The sequence below is a fragment of the Jaculus jaculus genome (assembly GCF_020740685.1).
Source record: "Jaculus jaculus isolate mJacJac1 chromosome Y unlocalized genomic scaffold, mJacJac1.mat.Y.cur SUPER_Y_unloc_2, whole genome shotgun sequence".
Taxonomy (NCBI): domain Eukaryota; kingdom Metazoa; phylum Chordata; class Mammalia; order Rodentia; family Dipodidae; genus Jaculus; species Jaculus jaculus.
Window position 1 is genome coordinate 1,997,947 of NW_025423387.1, and position 20,841 is coordinate 2,018,787.

At 52.2% G+C, this 20,841-nt stretch overlaps 1 protein-coding gene and 1 pseudogene across 1 annotated transcript in view; one reads left to right on the plus strand and one right to left on the minus strand.

The window, feature by feature from the left end:
• The window catches only part of LOC123457176 (deleted in lung and esophageal cancer protein 1-like), a 130,226-nt gene extending 126,371 nt beyond the window's left edge, over nucleotides 1-3,855 (plus strand). The window contains 1 exon segment of the mRNA XM_045141182.1: nucleotides 3,475-3,855. Within this exon segment, the coding sequence (XP_044997117.1) occupies nucleotides 3,475-3,855 (381 nt within the window).
• A 134-nt stretch (nucleotides 3,856-3,989) lies between these two features.
• LOC123457177 lies at nucleotides 3,990-18,992 on the minus strand (annotated as a pseudogene).
• Between the last annotated feature and the right edge of the window lie 1,849 nt (nucleotides 18,993-20,841).

A 20,841-nucleotide genomic window follows, 5' to 3' on the forward strand; every position in this document is an offset into this window, starting at 1 on the left:
AGCTTGCCCACCTCTGGGGCCTCAGTGAGCAGCCACGTGTTTCCAGATGGGTCTTTCATTGCCAGTTCAATGAGCATGCAATGTGTGCTGGCTGATGGAGCTCTCCAGGACCTTCTCGTGGAGGTCAGGGGGGCCAATCACGGATCACAGACGATGGCAGGAGCGCCCTTGACCACTCTGGGTACCCTCCTTCAGACAGCTAAAAGAGAGGAAGGGCCCAGAGTTCAACCAGGTCCTATTCCACTAGACCAGGCATTTAAGTGCCCCTGGAGGACTTCTGGTTAAGATGGTGGTGTAGGAACCACACCAAAGCAGCCTAGGGGAGAAAAAAACCAAAAAGAAAAAAACCCAGCAAAATACACTCTTCTACTAAGAAGTGAGGTATATAAGAAATTAAAATGGCAGCAGAGAAGTAGGAGAGATCCAGAGCATCCAGAGCCCACACAGGCAGGCAACAGCGGCTCCAGCAGCAGCAGTACCAGGTCTGCGGGCCACAGCTGCCAGGCTCGGCTTGAGCCATAGGAAGAGCCAGGTGAGGGGATTTTCCACTCACACCGGAGCTCTTGGCACACTCAAGAAACGTGGAGAACCGCAGTGAGCAACAGGAGCAGATCACAAGGAAGAGGATCACGTGGACCAGCGAGAGAACTAGAGCCACCATCCACAGCCTCCCCTCCCCCACTGCCAGTACAACAGCCAGCAAGCACCAGGGGAAGGGAGATCACAGCACCCAGCACTGGTGACCAGAGCAGCAATCTAACGACCCAGCCAGCCTACCCACAGTGCACCAAAGAGGAACCCAAGCAGGAGCGCAGCATAACTGAGACCAAAATCATCCCAAAAGGTAACTGGGATTACACCTGCCAAATAAGCCTGGTATATAGGCTTGAATTGGAAGTCCTAATTGCACCTTCCATATCAGGATAAATTATAGGTTAAATCTGATGGATGGTCGGATTTTCCATTCTTGAATAAGCTATATTTTGGGCTTGTTATTTGTTGTGTCTTGATTTATAGCAGCTTTGTTTCCTCTTCTGTTATACATTAGGGAAGGGTCCCACTTGGTCACAAGCTGACTTGGAACCCTCAACAGACAAGAAATCTTAATCTCCTTGTTGACAGGATTAAGGTTGTGAGGCACCACACACCCTAAGGGACAGTGACTTTGTGAAAGGATCTGGTTGTCATAATACCTACTCTTGCATAAATACTCTGTGCTGGTTTTCATGAATGAGTACATTGTTTAGTTAAATTTTAGAATCTGCCTGTATTTTGTTCCTCTTAGCCTACTTGAATACTCTCATAACAGGCAAACCCAAAACCTAGGTTCATTTTTGTAGATACTTTGAGAGTCTTGAGAGCCATGCCTAGCACCTTAAGCTCCTACCCTGAAGATCTATAACATCAGATTGATTGATACACCTAATAATACTGCAGCTAACTAGAAAATCCAAACATTAAATTAATCCAGGATGCAAAAAATATACATTATAACACAAGAAACACCAAAAATCAAGACAATATAAATCCACCAAAAAGTATTAATGCATCAGAAATGACCTCCAGTGAGAATGAGTTAGAGGAAATGCCTGAGAAAGATTTCAAAAGAATGATTATAAATATGCTCAAAGAAGAAATCAAATAGGAAATCAAAGGAATCAAAGAAGACACAGGACACCAATTTAATGAAATAAAGAGGTCAATACAAGACATAAATAAGGAAATAGAAATAATATAGAAAAACCAGTTAGAATTACTAGCAATGAAGAACACAGTTAATGAAATTAAAAAAAAAAACTCTGTAGAAAATCTCACCAGTAGAACGGATGAAGGAGAAAACAGAATATCTAAACTAGACGACCAGGTGGCATATCTAATACAGTCCAACAAAGAGAAAGACAAACTAAGAGGAAAGTATGAGTGGGAATTTCAAGATATTTGGGACACTATGAAAGATCAAACATAAGAATTCAGGGTATAGTAGAAGGAGAAGAATTTCACTCCAAAGGCATAGTAGGCATTTTCAACAAAATCATAGAAGAAAACATCCCCTAAATTGGGAAAGAGGTGCCAGTGCAAATACAGGAATCCTTTAGAACACCAACCAGACAAAACCTGGAAAGAACCTCTCCTCACCATATTATAAATAAAGCGCCAAACATACAAACCAAAGAAAAATATTGAAAGCAGTTAGAGAGAAAAATCAAGTTACCTACAAAGGCAAGCCCATCAGGATCACAGCAGATTACTCAACACAAACTTTAAAAGCCAGAAGGGATTGGAGTGATGTATTCCAAGTTCTGAAAGATAAATGTCCCTGTTGGCTCTGTGAAGACCCAAAGGTTCCCAGATAATGGGCATCACACAATGGCCTTGCATCTCACCCTGAGGGTGCACAAAGTACCTAGGCATCTGGCAACACCTGATCCAAATTACCCATTTCCCTTGAGCTCCTGTCCTGCTCACAGCATCCTCTCTATGTGCAGCTGGCTTCATGTGGGCACTGGGGAATTGAACACAGACTAGCAGGCTTTGCAAGAAAGCACATTTAACTGCTGAGCCACATCCCAGCCCTTGTGCCTCCTCTCCTCTGTATAGTGGCATTTTATCTCAGCGACCATCCCTCACTCTTGCCCAAACCAGAGCTCTACCCTCCGCATCCTAAACCCCTCTCGGTGACCAGCCACCAAGCCATGCAGATGTCCACCCCATCTTCCAGTACCTCCCACTTCTCCCCATCGCAACACACACACCAGTGGTTTCCAACCTTGACAATATACCAACAGCCTTAAAAAACGCTGGTGACAAGTGCAAGCTCCCAAGCCCCACTTCCAGACAGGTGAGGGTCAGGGCTGGGTCCCAGGAATCCGCCTCCAGTTGATTCTGATGTAGTCTATGGCCCACCACCTGAACATGCCCAGACTGGCCTAAGTCTGATGAGCTATGGGGCACTGTCTCTGGGGCTCGGGAGCCCAAGCCCCACCCTGTTTTCCTCAGACCCCACGTGCAGCCTTAGCCCACCTCTCCACGGTGGCCAGAGTGGTCCTGTGGGAAGAAAAGCTGGCTTGGACATCCCATGCCTCAGACCCCCGCCGGCTGTCACACCCTCAGCGTAAAAACAGAGTCCTTCCTCAGCCCATGGGCCTCACCTCAGCCCAGGCCACACTGCGTGGAAACAGTCGTCTCCGTGTCCTCACCCCTTCCCATCTCAGTCTCCCAAGGGCAGCGAAGGCTTGGTTTCTCTCACAGCAGGGTGGTGGGCAAGACAGCAGGTGCCCGGAAGGCGCCTGGGAACTGAACGCACCACACAGGGGCGCTGCTGAGCTATGTGCAGGGCCGCGCTTGCAGGGACCCAGTGGGCCGCATGGGACGGTGACTGAGCAGGCCCGCTGGGTCTGTAAGAACCACAAGAGGGAAGTCGGTGAGGACACCTCCCCCACCAACAAACTAGGGTGTTGCTGTGTCCCTGTCCAGGTGGACGTGTCCTTCTCACTCTCCCTGGAGCTGTTGTCTTACCAGCGGCTCCCAGCTGACCAGATGCTGCCTGGAGTGGACATCCAGCAGAGCACGAATGGAGAAAAAGAGATGGTGTTCACTCGGCTCCTGCTCCTGAGGTTCACCAACCAGACCACTCAGGTGCATCACGGGCTGCCCAACCCTCCAGGGAGGAGGAGGGCACCCAGCTGGGCTCTGTGGGCTCTGTGGGGGGGGGGGGGAGCACCTCGGCCCTGCCCTGAGGGTGCAGTCTGTCTCCCAGGAGGCCGGTGGCTGGGAGAAGTCAACCATCCTCGAATATCTAAGGAGCTCAGAGCTGGTGGAAGGGCTGGAGCGCAGGAAATTGAGGATGCTTTTTAAGGGAACCAGTGAGAGACCCAGGGGTGGCCTGATGGGTGGGGACAGCAAGCACCTGAGGGACATTACTTGGGTCCTGTGGGACCTCGCGGTGAGCTTCGGTGGTCAGAGGTCACAGGTCGGTGTGGAGCTGGGCCTCAGGTGAGAAGTTGAAGGAGTGGCCACTCCTCACAGTAGAGGGCCTGGAAGGGCCAGGGCCACAGCTCAGCTCTCAGCTCCCGCACCACCCAGGGCCCAGGCAGCACCAACACGCGGGCTCACCTGGCTTGCAAAGGCCTCGTTGATCTCGAAGATGTCTATGTCGCTCACAGTCTGCCCTGTGGTCAAGGCCAGACCAGCGCTGACAGCGGCCCCTGGGCAGGACTTGGGGTCTCCCTGGGCCCTCACCCCAAGCACGGGCCCCACAAGTATCAGGAGTTTGTCTCTTGGGGAGTGGATCCCAACAGTGGGGTCGAGAAGGCCTTGCGTGTGGGATGCCAACCTGCCCCACCTTCACTTGACAGTACCCCAGGGCAGGAGTGAGGTGAGCCACCTTACCTGCTTTCTCCAAGGCTGTGGGGATGGCATAGGCAGGTCCGATGCCCATGTCGTCAGGAGGGACTCCAACCATGGCGTAGGACCACAGGACCCCAAGGATGGGGAGGCCCAGCTGTTCAGCCTTGGACCTCCGGGCCAGCAGGACGGCAACTGCCCCGTCACTCACCTGGCTGGTGTCTTCTAGGGGAGCAGGGGAGGTGGCATCAAGGAGAGACGGTTCTAAATCTCTCAGCCACAGCCCACCTGGCTTGGCCCCGCCCGGCCCAGCCTGTGCTCACGGACTGTGGTAGAGCCCCCATCCTTGAAGGCAGGCTTCAGCTTGGCCAGACCCTCCATGGTGGTATTCGGATGATTGCCCTCGTCCTGGGACATGGTCACGGTCTTCTTGTTGCCCTTGTCATCCAGGACGGTGGTGGTCACGGGCAGAACCTCAGCATGGTAATTACCCCTGCTCTGAGCTCTCGCTGCCCTGTCAGCACCGTGGATGTGAGGCTCGGGCGCCCCCAGGTCTCTTCCTGCCTGACCCCAACTTCTACCAAGGCACGTTTGAATGACCTTGGTCATCCTGCCCGAATCGAAATTCTATGAGCATGACCACAAACTCTCCAGCATATGTACATGCGATGACCTGACCCCGAGATGTTAAGAATCTTGCCTGGAGATGCCACCTGGTCCAGCTCTGTCCCTTCCCTTGCTGCCCTCTGTCTGCACAGCTGGGTTGGCCAACATAACCTGTCACTGCCCAGACAATGGGAGCCTGACGCAGGCCTGCCCCGCAGGCTAAGGGCTCTAGTAAAGTGGCCTTACACTCCAGGCAGTGGTTGGGGCTGGAGAGATGGGTGCTAACAGTGCAGGTTCAGTTCCCCAGTATGCAGGTGACGCCATATGCAAAAGTGGCACATGCTTCTGGAGTTTGTTTGCAGTGGTAGGACCCCCTGGTACCCGTTCATATTCTCACTCTCCTTCCATCTTCCTCTCTCTCTCTTCCTCCCTCCCTCTCTCTAATCAATAACTTAAAACAAAAAAAAAAAGGAATAAGCAGCGGTTATCATGTCTACACCTCACATTACAGTCAGTGATCACCGAGCCCTGGTATTCACTATGTCCCAAGGAACAAACGGGGAGCTGAGGCCAGCTAGGGAGAAGACACTAAGACATAAGACAGGGTTCCAAGTCAAAAAGAGGCCCTATCAGGCATGATGGCACACACCATTAATCCCAGCACTTGGGAGGCAGAGGTAGGAGGATTGCCATGAGTTCAAGGCCACCCTGAGTCTGCAGAGTGAATTCCAGGTCAGCCTGGTCTAGAGTGAGGCCCTACCTCGAAAAACCAGTAGTAGATAAATAAATAAGAGGCTCTGGAGCAACTACTGAGCAGTGACACTGAATATTGCCACCCCGCAGCTGGAGACGGAAGGCTGGCTGGTCACTCCGTACGTGGCCTGGTCAGTTCAAGTGAAGACTGCCAGGGTGGCCTCGCAGCTCGCACTCCAGCTCTGCCAACGTCCCAGCCGGGTGGCACTCACTTCTGCTGGACGTCAGTGCGAAGGCATCTCGCCTCTGCCGTGAGATGCCGAACCGTTCGGCCACATTCTCTGAGGTCATCCTAGGACAAACAGCAAAGAAGTGGCCATGGGTCTGGGGGCCTGGGGGCTGGGGCTGTGTGGTAGGGCTGTGCTTATGCCCCTGGGCACCCAGAACAAAGGCAGAGAGGCTAGAACATACCCCAGGGACAGAGCTGAGGACTCGGGCGGGGGGGGGGGGTGAGGAATCCAAGCTGACTAATCCCATAGAGACTCATTCTTCAAAGACACCCTCTTCTTGGGGGAGGCATCCTACACAGAAAAGACCGTCCCCTGGGTCTGAGCTGCCTCGCCTCAGCTCAGAAGAGAGCGGCAGGATGGACGCCAGGAGTACCAGGTGGCCACACTTGGTCAGCTTCTCCTGTGGTTTTCAGCCTGGCCTTGGAGACCCAGGATGGGGGCAAAGCCAAGGCACTGCCCACTGCCAGCTTCTCTCTCCCCACGTCCATACATGGCACCACGGATGCATGCGGTGGCCAGAGCTCACAGGCGTGGTTGCAGGCCACGGTGCTGGCAAGACCAAATAATTTTCCCATGCTGCATCTCATGGGACCCAAGTCTCTCCCCTGCATGTTTTAGGAGTCAAAATCTCTCATGCCCTTGTCAACTCAAGGCCTCCAAGGCTTTGGGACCGCTGCCGCCATTCTCCCTGGGACACAGCATCTCAGTGGGCAGGGTAAGGAGGGCTGTGTTTAGAAACCCAGGGGCTCAGAGTAGACTTGGGGCCTTGGGGCGGGGTGGGGGAGTCAAGGATACATACAGTTTTATGCCCAGTTCCTGGGCAGCACATGAAGGAGGGTAAGGTTTGGCACTGTAAGCCGCTGTGAGTAGAACGCTCCTTGGTGTCTGCTCCAGGAAAGACACTGAGGGACACAGACACGCATCTTCCCGTAGACACTCACCCCATGGAATCAGGCGGCCTCGGGCCTCCTCACTCTCAATCAGGCATGAGGAAATACTCCCAGGGTTCCCTCACTGGGCCAGGGACATGGACTGCACCCTGAGGAACAGAGAAAGAGGAAGTTGAACCTTCTAAGAAACCCTTGGGGGTGGCCAGACATGTGGCAAGTGCCAGAAAGAAAGTAGCCTATGATCCCTCAGGGTGTCCAGCAGGCCATCTGGGAAGCTTGGGCAGGGCAGGTGGCCAGTACGGCAGAGCAGAGGCGGCCCCCAGACGCAGCACTGCATCACATACACTGCCAGGGCCAGGGCCACGCTGCCCAGCCAGGAAGCTGGCAGCACTAAGAGGTAGCCTGCCAGTGCCCTCCGTGAACACATGAGGCACACTCAGCCTGGCTCAGCCCTCGATACCTGCAAGTCGGAGGGAGAAATATCTGTAAGTCAAGCGTGTGTCAAATCTGAGTTCACATGAAAGAAAAGATTTGACCCAAATAGACAAGTAGATGGTATGACTCAGAGGAAAGCCAGGTGACCAGTGTACAGGAATCAGAAAGAGTTGGGGGAGGCGGCCATGAAGTCTCATGAACAACAAAGTTGTCTTGACTATGGCTCAATGCTGAACCCAGGGCCTGGCACACGACAGGCACACACTGTGCCTAAATATATATGTATGTATGTATGTGTATGTATGTATGTATGTATGTATGTATGTATATACATACACACACACACATACATACATACACACACATACATACATACACACACATATATATTCTTTTCATTTTGAGAAGAGGATCTTGCTAAGATGTTTGGGTTAGTCCTGAACTTGCTATGTGCTCTTGCAATCCTCCTGCCTCAGCCCCTAGACAGTAACAGCACACAGCTGAAGCAGGCACGGCCTTCTGCGGATGAGGATCCTGATGTCGGAGTGGCAAGGAGCTACCCAGCCTGGACCACGACTATGCAGTCTGGTCCCAGAGATCACCCTCCACTGGGACACCTGGGCAAGCTGCACCATCAGAGGATAGGGGACAGTCAAGTTGCAAGGTGGACATCCATGAGACCCAGGTCCTTTGTGCCACCACCATATCCAGCTTGGGATTAGAAGCCACTGGAGAGAATGGGCACACCATAGCTTTCACTCACTGCAAACGAACACCAGATGCATGCACCACCTTGTACATCTGGCTTATGTGGGTACTAGGGAATCAAATCAAGGTCCTTTGGCTTTACAAGCAAGCGCTTTAACCGCTAAGCCATCTCTCCAGCCCCCTAGCACTTCTTCTTTTTTAAAAACATATATTTTATTGGGACTGGAGAGATGGCTTAGCGGTTAAGGTGCTTGCCTGTGAAGCCTAAGGACCCAGGTCCCATTCCCCAGGACCACATGGTGGCGCATGCACCTTGAGTTTGTTTGCAGTGCCAAGAGGCCCTGGTGTATCCATTCTCTCTCCCTCTGTCTCTCTCTCTCTCACTCAAATAAATAAACATGTATTTTCAAACATAAAGAGACAAAGAAAGAGAGCATGGGGCATGCCAGGGCTTCCAGCTGCTGCAGCCCTCCAGGTGGATGCACTACTTCATGCATCTGGCTTTATGTGGGTGCCAGGGAATCAAGCCCGGTTGTTTTAGGGCAAGCAAGCGCTTTAACCACCGAGCAACCTCTCCAGGCCCAGCCCTTCTCAAGCACCACACCTGCTCTCTCCCAAGAGGACGGGGTAAAGTGAAGAGCGAAGTCCGGGCCGGGCTCTGGCCCTCGCCTCCCACGGCTGCTGTGTGGACTTTGGCTGTCCTCCCGCTGGGTGCCTGTCAGGGTAGCAGAACATGGGCACCCAGGGCCCAGCCATGGGCCAGGGATGCTCACTGTCAAGCACTGCATCACAGAAGATCTAACAGGCAGTAAGAGCCTGGCAGAACCCAGGCTGCTGGCCCTCGAGCCTGCCAAGGTCTCCCTGGGTGCCCTCCAGCACCAGATGTGCCCGAGCCAGGGTCCCATCATCCTGTCCCGTCCTGGATGCACTGCCAAGTACTTCTGCAGCTCAGGGCCTATGGGCAGCAATGGAACTGTGGTCTCACAGAGATCTGACCACGTCCCTCAGAAGCCAGAAGTCAGCTGGACCACACCCCTTGGCCCTAGAGTAGCAGGCATGCTAACAGCCTAATAAAATGAACATTTATATAGTGAGGGCATGTCCTGCCTTGGGAGAACCCAAATGACAGCTTCTCTCAGTACTGAGAATTATCACTTACCAGAGATACAAGTTCCAAGTGCTTTGATTTCCCAACCTGACGATCCAACAGTTCTAAGAAGAAATACTGGAAGGCTGGAGTGATAGCTTAATGGTTAAGGCACTTGCCTGTGAAGCCAAAGGACCTAGGTTCAATTCCCTAGTACCTACGTAAACCAGATGTACAAGTTGGCGCTTGTATCTGGAATTTGTTTGCAAGGGCTGGAGGCCCTGGTGTGCCTATTTTCTCTCTCTCTCTCTCCCTCTTTCTCTCTGCCTTGGGAACCCATCCCAGCCTGCTGCCTCAGGGGGCCCTAGAGAATCCTAAAATCATGGCCCCTCAGAACCAAGGAGAGGAAAATTAGTTTCATTGTCGAAGTTGGTTAGGAAGGTCTGACAGAAAGGTGTTCTTACCCGCAGGCCATGCCAATGTCATAAGACCCATTTCTTTCTTTCTTTCTTTCTTTTCTTTTTTTTTTTTTTTTTTTGGATTTTTGAGGTAGGGTCTCACTCTGGCCCAGACTGACCTGGAATTCACTATGGAGTCTCAGGGTGGCCTTGAACTCATGACGATCCTCCTACCTCTGCCTCCCGAGTGCTGGGATTAAAGGCGTGAACCACCACGCCCGGTTTATAAGACCCATTTCTGATGCCACCTGCAACAAAAGCATGTCATGACCATCCTGGGCCAGGGTGGGCCTGCTCTCCCCGCCCTGCTCTCCTGTGCGGCTCGACGCAGGCTCAGAGACGGACGACCCGGGAGCGGCCCTGAGGCCTGGGCTGTGTCGGGGTTCTCCTCCACGCCCCCGTGCCACGTCTTCCGCTGGCCCGGTGCACAGCAACTTTGCTGACCCGCTCCCTCCGGGCCAGGAGCAAGGCCAGGCCATGGTCCCGGGCACCCTGAAGGCACACTCATCAGCTATGCTGGCCACCGCCTGCAGCCCTGAGGAACACTGTCTGTTGATGGTGGACAAAGGCACCGTCTCCGGGATGCCACTGAAACAGAGGAGGGACAGCGGTCAGGCCTGGCCCACCGGGCCGTCGTGGAGGACAGCTCGATGAGGTTCTTGGGCTGCGCGACGGCCCCACGGATGGTGTGCAGAACAGGAAAACGACAGGAAGTCCCGCCCCGACCACGGCAGACCCATGGCAAGGAGGGGGAGCTACTGGGCAGACCCCATCTCCGCAGTCGCCTGCTACCCAGACTCCCAAGCACAAGCCCTTCCAGCCCATGATTCTTCTCAACCCAGACAAGGGAAGCCCTGCTTGGGCCACAGGTGTTCTTCCTCTTCTCGGGACTCAACAATGGAAGTCAAACATCTCTGTTGCCCACAAAGGACAAACCCGTGGACCGATCGCTGGGATAGGTCATGAGAGCCAGGACCCTGTCGCAGGAAGAAGCCGTCAATTGTCACCCCCTCTCAGCCTTTCTAGTTGACACAAGGCTGGAGTGTTTCCCCATGGGGCATGCGTGCACCCCTTGCTCTGGGAGACGCTCTGGCAGCTCCACCTGCGAGGCAGCAGGACGCTTCCCAACATAACATGCCTTGGCCAACGTTACAAAACCCCAGGGACACACCCAAAGTGAGCATGTGTGGATCACGACAGTTCGGTCTGCAGCCACAGCGGGGAACCCCTGAGCTGATGTCCTATACCAGGATCTGCAGAGAGTCTTGGGGGGATGGCTCCCTAATTCCCCAACACTCGGTTACCACCCACTATCGATCCATCAAAATTGTCACCAAATAGCTACTGAGCGTGAGACATGACCTGAGGGCAGGCTGAGATGCTGACAGCACTGAACTCCAGTGGATGCCCAACACACACACACACACACACACACACACACACACACACACACTGAAATCACAAGGCCAGATGGCAGAGCAGTACCACAGGGAGGCACAAGGGCACCTACTGGGTATGAAAGTCTCTCATTTAAGACCGGGAGCTCAGGGAGGCTGAGCCCAAAGGACGAGTGCGTGCTTGGCTAGGGCTCAGCGAGGGCCGGGGAGCAGGTAGGGACAGCCTTCCAAGGGGACAAAGTGGGCTGAGCAGGGAGGGGAGTGGGCAGACAGGTTGGTTGAACAAGGAAAGTCAAGGTGAGGAAGCAGATGAGGCTGGAGAGACGCTCTGGAGAGAGACAAAGACCTTGAACCCTGGGGCTAAGTCCTAACGTCTCCCCGTTCCTAGAAGCTTTGGCTTGGCTCCCTGTTCCGTCACTGCCCCAGGTCAGTATCATTCCTGATCCATGCAGCGGGAAGGACAAAGGGAATGCCTGTTCAATCAACACGTGGAAGTGACTGAACCACTGCTTCTCCATCTCGGGAAGGCCAAGATTGCCAGAGTCCTCGGGGGACTCCCCAGCTCCCCTGGGTGCTGCACCATCCCCACACCTTTCTGAAGGGATGGGCCTGGAGTCCCCAGGTTTCTCAGTGAGGAGCAGAAGAGGAGTCACAGTTGAGCATGGTCATGCACTAACGTACGCTATGTGTTAACGATAAGTTGACCTTGGCTAAAAACCAGGCTCCAGAGAACCTCGGCTCCACTTCCAAAGCCCTGGGTGTTGTGGCCATGGCCAGGTGACACAGCTCCTCTAAGTAGGATAAAGGTTAGATCCCTAAAAGCAGGGTTCAACACACTATGATCTTGTGCCAACCTGATCATCTTCCACCCACAGCCAGAGCTCTATGGCCAGGATCCCCACCAAACACAGTGCTCAACCCACAGCTAGAAGTAAGAGGGATTACCTGAGAAACTGGGCGATCGGTGCCATTAAAGCCCCGGCCCCCGGCTGAAGCACATTGCCTGTGGACAGAGAGATCTTTGTGGATGGCTGGGTTGCTCTGAAGCCTACGTGAGGCCCAAGGAGGATCTTCCCAGGCCCCTCTGAGGATGTGGACGCTCAGGGTCTGAAGCATGGGGAGCCAGTCACACATGTAGTTTGTCTTGTCATCTACCAAGCAGAGGCTGGGGGGTCCCCATCTCGCTTGCCCAGACACCCTGCTGCTCCCCCACAATCAGCACAGAGTGGACAATGGCCTGCCTGTTAACACGGAGACTCTGGGGAAAGAGGGACACAAGGCAACGCTTGAAAGCAGACAGAACCCAGCCTCGGGTGTGAGAGTCTGACAGGGCCGCTTCACTGCAGGGTCCTCCTCGCCTGCTTCACTGCAGTGTCCTCCTCGCCTGCTCCACTGCAGTGTCCTCCTCGCCTGCTCCACTGCAGTGTCCTCCTCGCCTGCTTCACTGCAGTGTTCTCCTCGCCTGCTCCACTGCAGTGTCCTCCTCGCCTGCTGTCACTGCAGTGTCCTCCTCGCCTGCTTCACTGCAGTGTCCTCCTCGTCTGCTGTCACTGGAGCGTCCTCCTCGCCCGCTGTCATTGCAGTGTCCCCCTAGCCCGCTGTCACTGCACTGTCCTCCTCGCCTGCTTCACTGCAGCGTCCTCCTTGCCTGCTGTCACTGCAGTGTCCTCCTAGCCTGCTTCACTGCAGTGTCCTCCTCGCCTGCTTCACTGGAGGCAGAAGTAACGCTGGGTGCTTGGCTGGGCTTACACCCACGGGATGAGACTTCACCCTGTGTTTTGTTATATTTCCAGGGGAGACCTGTGGGGGGGGGGAACACCTTTGGAGTGAAAAATCCAGGCTCAGGGACCCATTTGGCCTCCATCCACAAAAGCCAGTCTCTCTGTCTGTCACTGAGGGTCACACTAGACAGTTTCTGACACAGATGGGATGTTAGTGCGGTCACAGTGTCTACAGCTGGGGGGAAAGTCACAATCTCTTCGGAGAGCAGGGCGCCACCATCTCAGACTCCTAAAACCAGATGGACCCTTGTCATTGCTTTTTCCAAGGGCACACTCTGTCTCTCCTCCATTCTCCCACTGTCCGTGTCCTCCCTTGTCCCCTTCCCGTAATGCTCTAGTGTTGGACCTTATGAATTCCTCAGATCCCCAATGGCAGGCCTGGGACTCCATCAGCTCCTGCAGAGCAAGGCCAGTCAGTTTCCTACAACCTCAGAAAGACAGTCACCCCACTCCACTCCCTACCACCACCACCACAATCGCCTCCAAGGTAGATTTATGGACCTACCCACATCTCAAAAAAAAATTCTGGGTTCCACATCAGTGACCCCAGAGACCCCAAAGACAGCACAAGTACACAGGGCTAGGGATTGTAGGATAAGGCTAGTGGGGTACCTATGCAAGAAGGGAGTCAGGAAGAGAGACAGGGAAGGGGGCTGCCTGGTAGACAAACACTATAACAGCCAGGCTTCAGGGTGGCCCCCATGCCTGTAGGAGGTCCCCTTGCAGGATCTGAACTAGAGCCACCTCCACATCCTCCTTGCTCCATGTGGAAACCTATTGTCCCCTTTTGCTATTTCCACATGTGGATGGATGTGGGTGGCAGACACCTGAACCATGCTGGCCGCGGAGATGGCTTTGAGTCTGTGAAGAGCTGGCAGTGAAGACCCACTGATGACATGTCTCAGCCTCTCGGACAGCTTGCTGGACACCTGATATAATTGCTGGACACCTGACATGGGGTGCCCCGGGACCCCAGTGTGCTGAAAGCTGTCGTTGCTCCCACACTGAGCCTCAGCATACATACTGATCTGCATGGGGACAGCAGTGCAGTTCCTGTTACTATCTGGGACAAGACAGGGACAGGGGAGAGGATGTGGAATGAGTCCGGAAAAGGTTTCGGTTCGGCCAGGGTCAGATCTGCTTCTCTGAGGTGTCCCACCTGTGTCAGGACAGGGGCAGGACTAGAGCCTCTTCCGGCCCTCAGTTTCCCTGCAGGGCGGTACAGCTGCCCACAGATAGACAAGCACACCTTGCCAGGTGGGGGTTACCACCCTCATCGCATGTTAACTGAGTGTTTCAACCCTCCTGGTATGCCAGGCCCTGCTCCCCCTACCCTGCATCCTGTGAGATGCATACCTTAACTTCATTCTCAGGCATCTCAGAGGGAGGGTCCAGGATGAAGGATCAAAGGGAAGCTAGCCTCACCTTGATGTTTTCCCAGATAGCTAGATGACCGCTAGTGAATGTCCGCACGAGAAGGTGAAAGAGGAAGGTAAGATTGTCACAGCCAGGGAGCTGCCAGTGGCCACAGTGGCTGGAGATAGCCCAGAGCTCAAGACAGGCCAATGGAAGAGGGGAGGGGGCTGTCCCTTGACACAGTGGAGGACTGCCAAAAGGACATTTGGAAGCAGCAGTGTCGTGGGCAGAGCCTAGATGTTGGAGGCCGATGGACCTCAGACCTTGGGCAAGACGCTAGACCTTTCTGAGCCAGTTTCCACGTATGAGGCAGAGATCACTGTAGCCCCCTTTCTGACACACTGTCGTGAAATGATGTGTCTGTGCCCTGTTTAGCTCAGGGCTGGTTCCCAGGACCATCATGTTGCCCGTGGGGAGGACACTTGGTCTGTGTTAGGTCATCTTGGGAGAGGTGTAAGACCCTGTCCCTTACTAGATATAGGACTCTGAAGTATTCTTGCTTTTCTCTTTCTTTACTGTTTTTTTTTTGTTTTCCCACTTGGTTTTCCGAGGTAGGGTCTCTCTCTAGCCCAGGCTGATCTGGAATTCACTATGCAGTCTCAGGGTGGCCTCAAACTCATGGTGATCATCCTACCTCTGCTTCCCAAGTGCTGGCATTAAAGGCATGCGCCACCACGCCTGGCTTTTATTTTTTTGAGACAAGATCTTATGTATGTATCCAAAACTGACCTCAAGCTCCCTATGTAGCAAAGAATGACTTTGAACTCCTGATCCTCCTACCTCTGCCTCCTGAGTGCTGGGATTATAGGCATGCAGTACCATGTCTGGTTTATTCAGTGCTGGGAATGAAACCCACAACTTTCTGCGTGCTTGGCAAGCACTCTACCAACTGAGCTCAGCCCCAGCCCTGACTTTTACTTTCTTTTTTTTTTTAATATTTTTTTGTTCATTTTTTATTTATTTATTTGAGAGCGACAGACACAGAGAGAAAGACAGATAGAGGGAGAGAGAGAGAATGGGCGTGCCAGGGCTTCCAGCCTCTGCAAACGAACTCCAGACGCGTGCGCCCCCTTGTGCATCTGGCTAACGTGGGACCTGGGGAACTGAGCCTCGAACCGGGGTCCTTAGGCTTCACAGGCAAGCGCTTAACTGCTAAGCCATCTCTCCAGCCCCTGACTTTTACTTTCTTGATGGTATTCTTTGAAGCACAAAAACATTTTTTAAAGTGTTTTCAGCCACATTCTTTTTTTACAAATTTTTTTTCTGGTTTATTCATTTATTTGAGAGGGACAGACAGAGAGAGAATGAGGCCGAGAGAGAGAGAGAGAGAGAGAGAGAGGGAGAAAATGGGTGCGCCAGGGCCTCCAGCCACTGCAAATGAACTCCAGACACTTGCGCCCCCTTGTGCATCTGGCTAACGTGGGTCCTGGGGAATTGAGCCTTGAACCAGGGTCCTTAGGCTTCACAGGCAAGCGCTTAACAGCTAAGCCATCTCTCCAGCCCCATATTCTTTTTAAAAAAATTTTTTTTGTGTATTTGCACGGAGAGAGAGAGAGAAGAGAGACGAAAGAAAATGGGCACACTAGGACCTCTAGTCACTGCAAATGAACTCCAGACGCATGTGCCACCTACTCTGTCTGTTTTAATATGGGTTCTAGGGAATCAAACCTGGGTCCTTTGGCTTTGCAAACAAGTGCCTTAGCCACAAATCCATTTTTCCATTCTCAAAATATTTTACTTTTAATCACCACTTTTTATTTATAAAAAGTTTTAAGGAAGTCAGTAAAACTCCTGGGTGATTTTTTTCCTCCACCTCTTTGGTTCTCCTGTTGGAGTGTTCTCCCATTTTTTTTTTTTTTTTTTTTTTTTATGAGAGGGAGAGAGAGAGAGAGCAAGTTAGTGTGTCCGAGCCTTAGCCACTGCAATCAAACTCCAGATTAGTGTACCACCTTGTGCACATGCGTGACCTTGTGCATCTGGCTTATGTGGGTTCTGGGGAGTCAAACCTGGGTCCTTAGTCTTCTCAGGCAAGCACTTTAACTACTAAGCCTCTCTCAGTTTTTTTCCAAGTTAGTTTCTTTCTTTAAAACACACACACACACACACACACACACATATATGTCATAATAGGTTATATACTGTTATCCCCTCACCCCAACTCCTGTTACCCTGGGGGCCCTGCAGTGAGGTTATGGTTATCTCTGTGGGGTCATGCAAACCGCTGTCAGTTCCAATGGGGTAGTGAGGTCTGAGCCTCAAGGTATTCCCGACCCGCTCTGTTGCTTGCAATCTCTCTGCCCCCTCTTGCACAATATTCTCTGAGCCCTGGCATATTGGGAGGCGGGCTGTTGCTGGAGGAGGTGTATCGTTGGAGGCAGGCTTGGTGAGCTCCCCCTTGCTAGAGCTCGGCTCCCTCCCCTGCTGCTGTTCCTGCCCACTGTGGCCAAGGGGCTGTCCTGCTTTCCCGCTCCTTTTCCATTTTCCTTCTACAGCAGGTTGCACCTTGCAGTCAGAGGTTGAGGGTTTGCCCAGACCCTTGCCCCCACCATGAAGTACCCATGCTGAGCCCAGGAAGCACAACACCCCTCGCCGCCAGGCAGGGCCTCAACTAGACCTCCGGTTCCACCCCCCTCCCCTGACCGCCTGCAAAAGCAAAGTTTGCTGAGAACAAAAGCTGCAGGCGGCAGGCATGCCACCGATTCCTGGCGCTTTGGGGACCCTCCACAACCCACGTTCCAGGGAGAGCAGGGGTGTCCAGCACCCTGACGGGCAGTGCACAGTGCACGGTGGGACCAACATTTTCCACTAGGTAGGTCCTTGTAGGCACAAGGACCTGGTCGCTCCTCAAGAGTTTTGTTGTCCCTGTTTGTTTTATTTTTTTCCTAATAAGTGAAAGAAAAGTACCTGAGTTAATGAGTCATGCTGAGTCATTGCTGTGAGTGCCCTAGAATAAACATGACTCTTAAAAAATCTCATTATAACACAGATCTGTGCCTCAGCCCCCACCGCGGGAACTTTGCCGTCCCACATTTGTGGACATTGACTTATGAAGAAGCACTGAAAACCGGGGTGACCAAGAATATCCTCCCCGCTGCAGGCAGTGAATAAGTTTCCTCCAATAAAATATCCCTGCTTGGGCCATGGAGATGGCTCCATGGCTGAAGTCTTGCCACATGAGTTCGAGGACCTGCATTTGGAACCCAGAAATCATGAAGATGTCATGTGGGAGCTGGAGAGATGGCTCAGCTCTGACAGGTGCCTGCAGATCCCGAAAACTGCACAGCCTGGGTTTGACTTCCCAAGACCCACTTAAAGCCAGATTCACAAAGTGGCATGTCGTCTGGAGTTCATTTGCAGTAGTGGCAGGAGGTCGTGGCATGCCATACTCTTTCTGTCTGCCTCTTTCTCTATGTGTCCTTCTCAAATAAATAAAAATATTTTAAAATACTTTTACTTATTTACAAGGAGGGAGAGAGAAAATGGGCATGCCAAGACCACCTCCAGCTGCTACAAATGAACTCCAGATGCACCTTAACAATTGAACCTTCTCTTCAGCCCCTAAAAGTACTTTTTTAGGGGCTGGAAGGATGGCTTAGTGGTTAAGGCATTTTCCTGCAAAGCCAAAGGACCTAGGTTTGATTCCCCAGGATCCAGGTTAGACAGATGCACAAGGGGCATATACATCTGGAGTTTGTTTGCAGTGGTTGGAGGCACTGGAGTGCCTGTTCTCTCTCCCCCCTTTCTCTGTCAAATAAATAAAAATAAAATATATTTTTAAAGTATTTTTAAGATGACATGTGGTGTTGTGCTCCTGGAATCCCAGCACTGAGGAGAGACAGGAGGATCCCTGTAGGCTTGCTGACTAGCCTGGCCAATTTGGTGAGCTCTAGGTTCAATGAATAAAACTGGGTGTGGTGGTGCACGCCTTTAATCCCAGCACTCAGGAGGCAGAGGTAGGAGGATTGTCATGAGTTTGAGGCCACCCTGAGACTCCATAGTGAATTCCAGGTCAGCCTGAGCTAGAGTGAAACCCTACCTCAAAAAAACAAAAACAAACAAACAAACAAAAATAGTGTCTGGGTGTGGTGGCGCACGCCATTGATCCCAGCACTCGGGAGGCAGACGTGGGCAGATAGCCTGACTTCAAGGCCACCCTTAGACTACAACTTGAATTCCATGCCAGCCAGGACTAGAGCAAGACACTACCCCAAAAACCTAAGAAAGAGGTAAATAAATAATAAAAATGAGGTAGAGGGTGACTGAGGAAGGCACCCGATGTTGGCCTCTGGCCTTCACACGCACATACACGTATGTGGCAGGCACGTACACGTACATCACACGCACATATATGTACATCACTCTCACGTACATGTACATCACCGGCATACATTTGTACCGACATATGAACATGTATACAAACAGCACATACATATCCATGTGCAAAGTTTAAATGAACAAAAATGTTTTATTTCTGAATAATTTAATTTATTTATTTATGAGAGAGAATGGAAGTGCCAGGGCCTCCAGCCACTGCAAACAAACTCCAGATGCATGTGCCACCTTATGCATCTGGCTTAGGTGGGACCTGGAAAGTCGAACCTGGGTCCTTAGGCTTCACAGGAAAACACCTTAAGCGCTAAGCCATCTCTCCAACCCCCAAAACTGAGCAGCAATGTTTTAGGATCTCCATGCTTTCTGTGTTTACTCCTTCACCACCTCCTGCTTGTGCTTCTGGCTTTCCACCCTCCAGGGGGTGAGCCCATCCTGTTCAGCTGCAGAAGACGTGTCAGACTCTAGAGCAGCCCCCGACGTACGGAGGCGATCCTGCTGCTCGTGATGCTCAGCAAAGCTGGGAGGAGGACCTGAACCCCGACCTTCGACCTTCATTCTACGTCCTGCCCCATCCTTACCCCTCAAGCCACAAAACTACACAGTCAAAGATGGAGTGTGTGGGCTGCAGAGATGGCTTAGCGGTTAAGCGCTTGCCTGTGAAGCCTAAGGACCCCGGTTCGAGGCTCAGTTCCCCAGGTCCCACGTTAGCCAGATGCACAAGGGGGCGCATGCGTCTGGAGTTCGTTTGCAGAGGCTGGAAGCCCTGGCGCGCCCATTCTCTCTTTCTCTCCCTCTATCTGTCTTTCTCTCTGTGTCTGTCTCTCTCAAATAAATAAATAAATAAAAATTTTAAAAAAAAAAAGACGGAGTGTGGAGATGGAGAGATGGCTCAACCATTAAAGGCACTTGCTTGCAAAGTCTGATAGCCTGGGTTTGATTCCCCAGTATCCACATGATGCCAGCTGCACAAAATGACACATGTGTCTGGAATTCATTTTCAGTGGTGAGAGGCCCTGGTGCGTCCAGTCCCTCTCTGTCCTCCCCTCTCTCCTTTCAAAGATATATATATATATATATATATATATATATTTTAAAAAGACCTAGTGTCATCTTCCAGGTGACACCCAAGCCCAGCACCACAGCCTTGGAGGAGGAATCGTGCGACAAGTGCACCCTTTACCTACCCGTAAACCCAGTTCTGTTACTTTCCAGCTTTGCATTCACTATGTTTCCACGTTCTTAGAAGCCCCTGTCAGCTGGCACGCCACCCGCCCAGTCTGCTGGTTGCAAGGAGTTTGGAGGCCTAAGCAAGCAAGATAGGGACGCTCTAGCGCTTGGATGGTGGACGAGAAGACAAACGGCTACCTGTGCTCCTGACCCTCCACCTCCACAGCCTTAAAGGAGCTTAGGAAGATCCTGAAGGAAGATCTGGAATGTTCACTCTGGTTCACACTGTCACTTCAGGTTCCAACCACTGCTCAGTACTGAATAAGGCTTGCTTGTTTTTCTCTTCCTGCCCACTGGAAACGTGACTCAATGTGGGACAGAAGTGTCTTCCCATGGATCACCCTGCTTCTTTTTAAATCTTTTTGTTTGTTCGTTTGTTTTTCCAGGTATGGTCTCACGCTAGACTAGGCTGACCTGGAATTCACTATGTAGTCTCAGGGTGGCCTCGAACTCACGGCAATCCTCCTATCTCTGCCTCCCGAGTGCTAGGAGTAAAGGCGTGCACCATCATGCCTGGCTCTTTATATCTTTTTTTTTTTTTAATTTAATTTATTTGAAGGAGATAGAGAAAGAATGGGCACGCCAGGGCCTTCAGCCTCTACAAACAAACTCCAGACACATGCGCCACTTTGTGACATCTGGCTTACATGGATCCTGGGGAATCAAATCTGGGTCCTTTGGCTTCGCAGGCAAACACCTTAACTGCTAAGCCATCTCTCCAGCCTAGGTCACCCCATTTCTGAAGCAATCCTTCCTACTTCTAGTCATGGGTCAGACAACCAGCTTTGTGCATGATGAAGGATTAGTTTGGACACCAGATGCTGAGACACCAACAGCTTATGGTCCAACCTTTACCCTCTTCAGAGGGGATGTGTTACCTGGCCCACAGCCAAGACACCCAGGGCTTTAGAACTAGAGCAAAGGTTCTCTGAGTCTTCGCCAAGGCCATCTTGTTGCTTACCTTGTGAAAGTGTGGACTCTGTCCTCATATGTCAAGTAAATAAGCACATAGCTGCACACAGTGGTGACTTGGCTTTCTTTGCTATGGTGTAAACCTGGGCCCTAGGCCCCCCCAGTGGGCAGGAGCACGAGGATGGGGCAGCACCCAGGGGAGGTGGGGGTCCAGGAGGACTCTGGTAACGCTGGCCTTCCCAAGATGGGGCAGGAATCACTCACT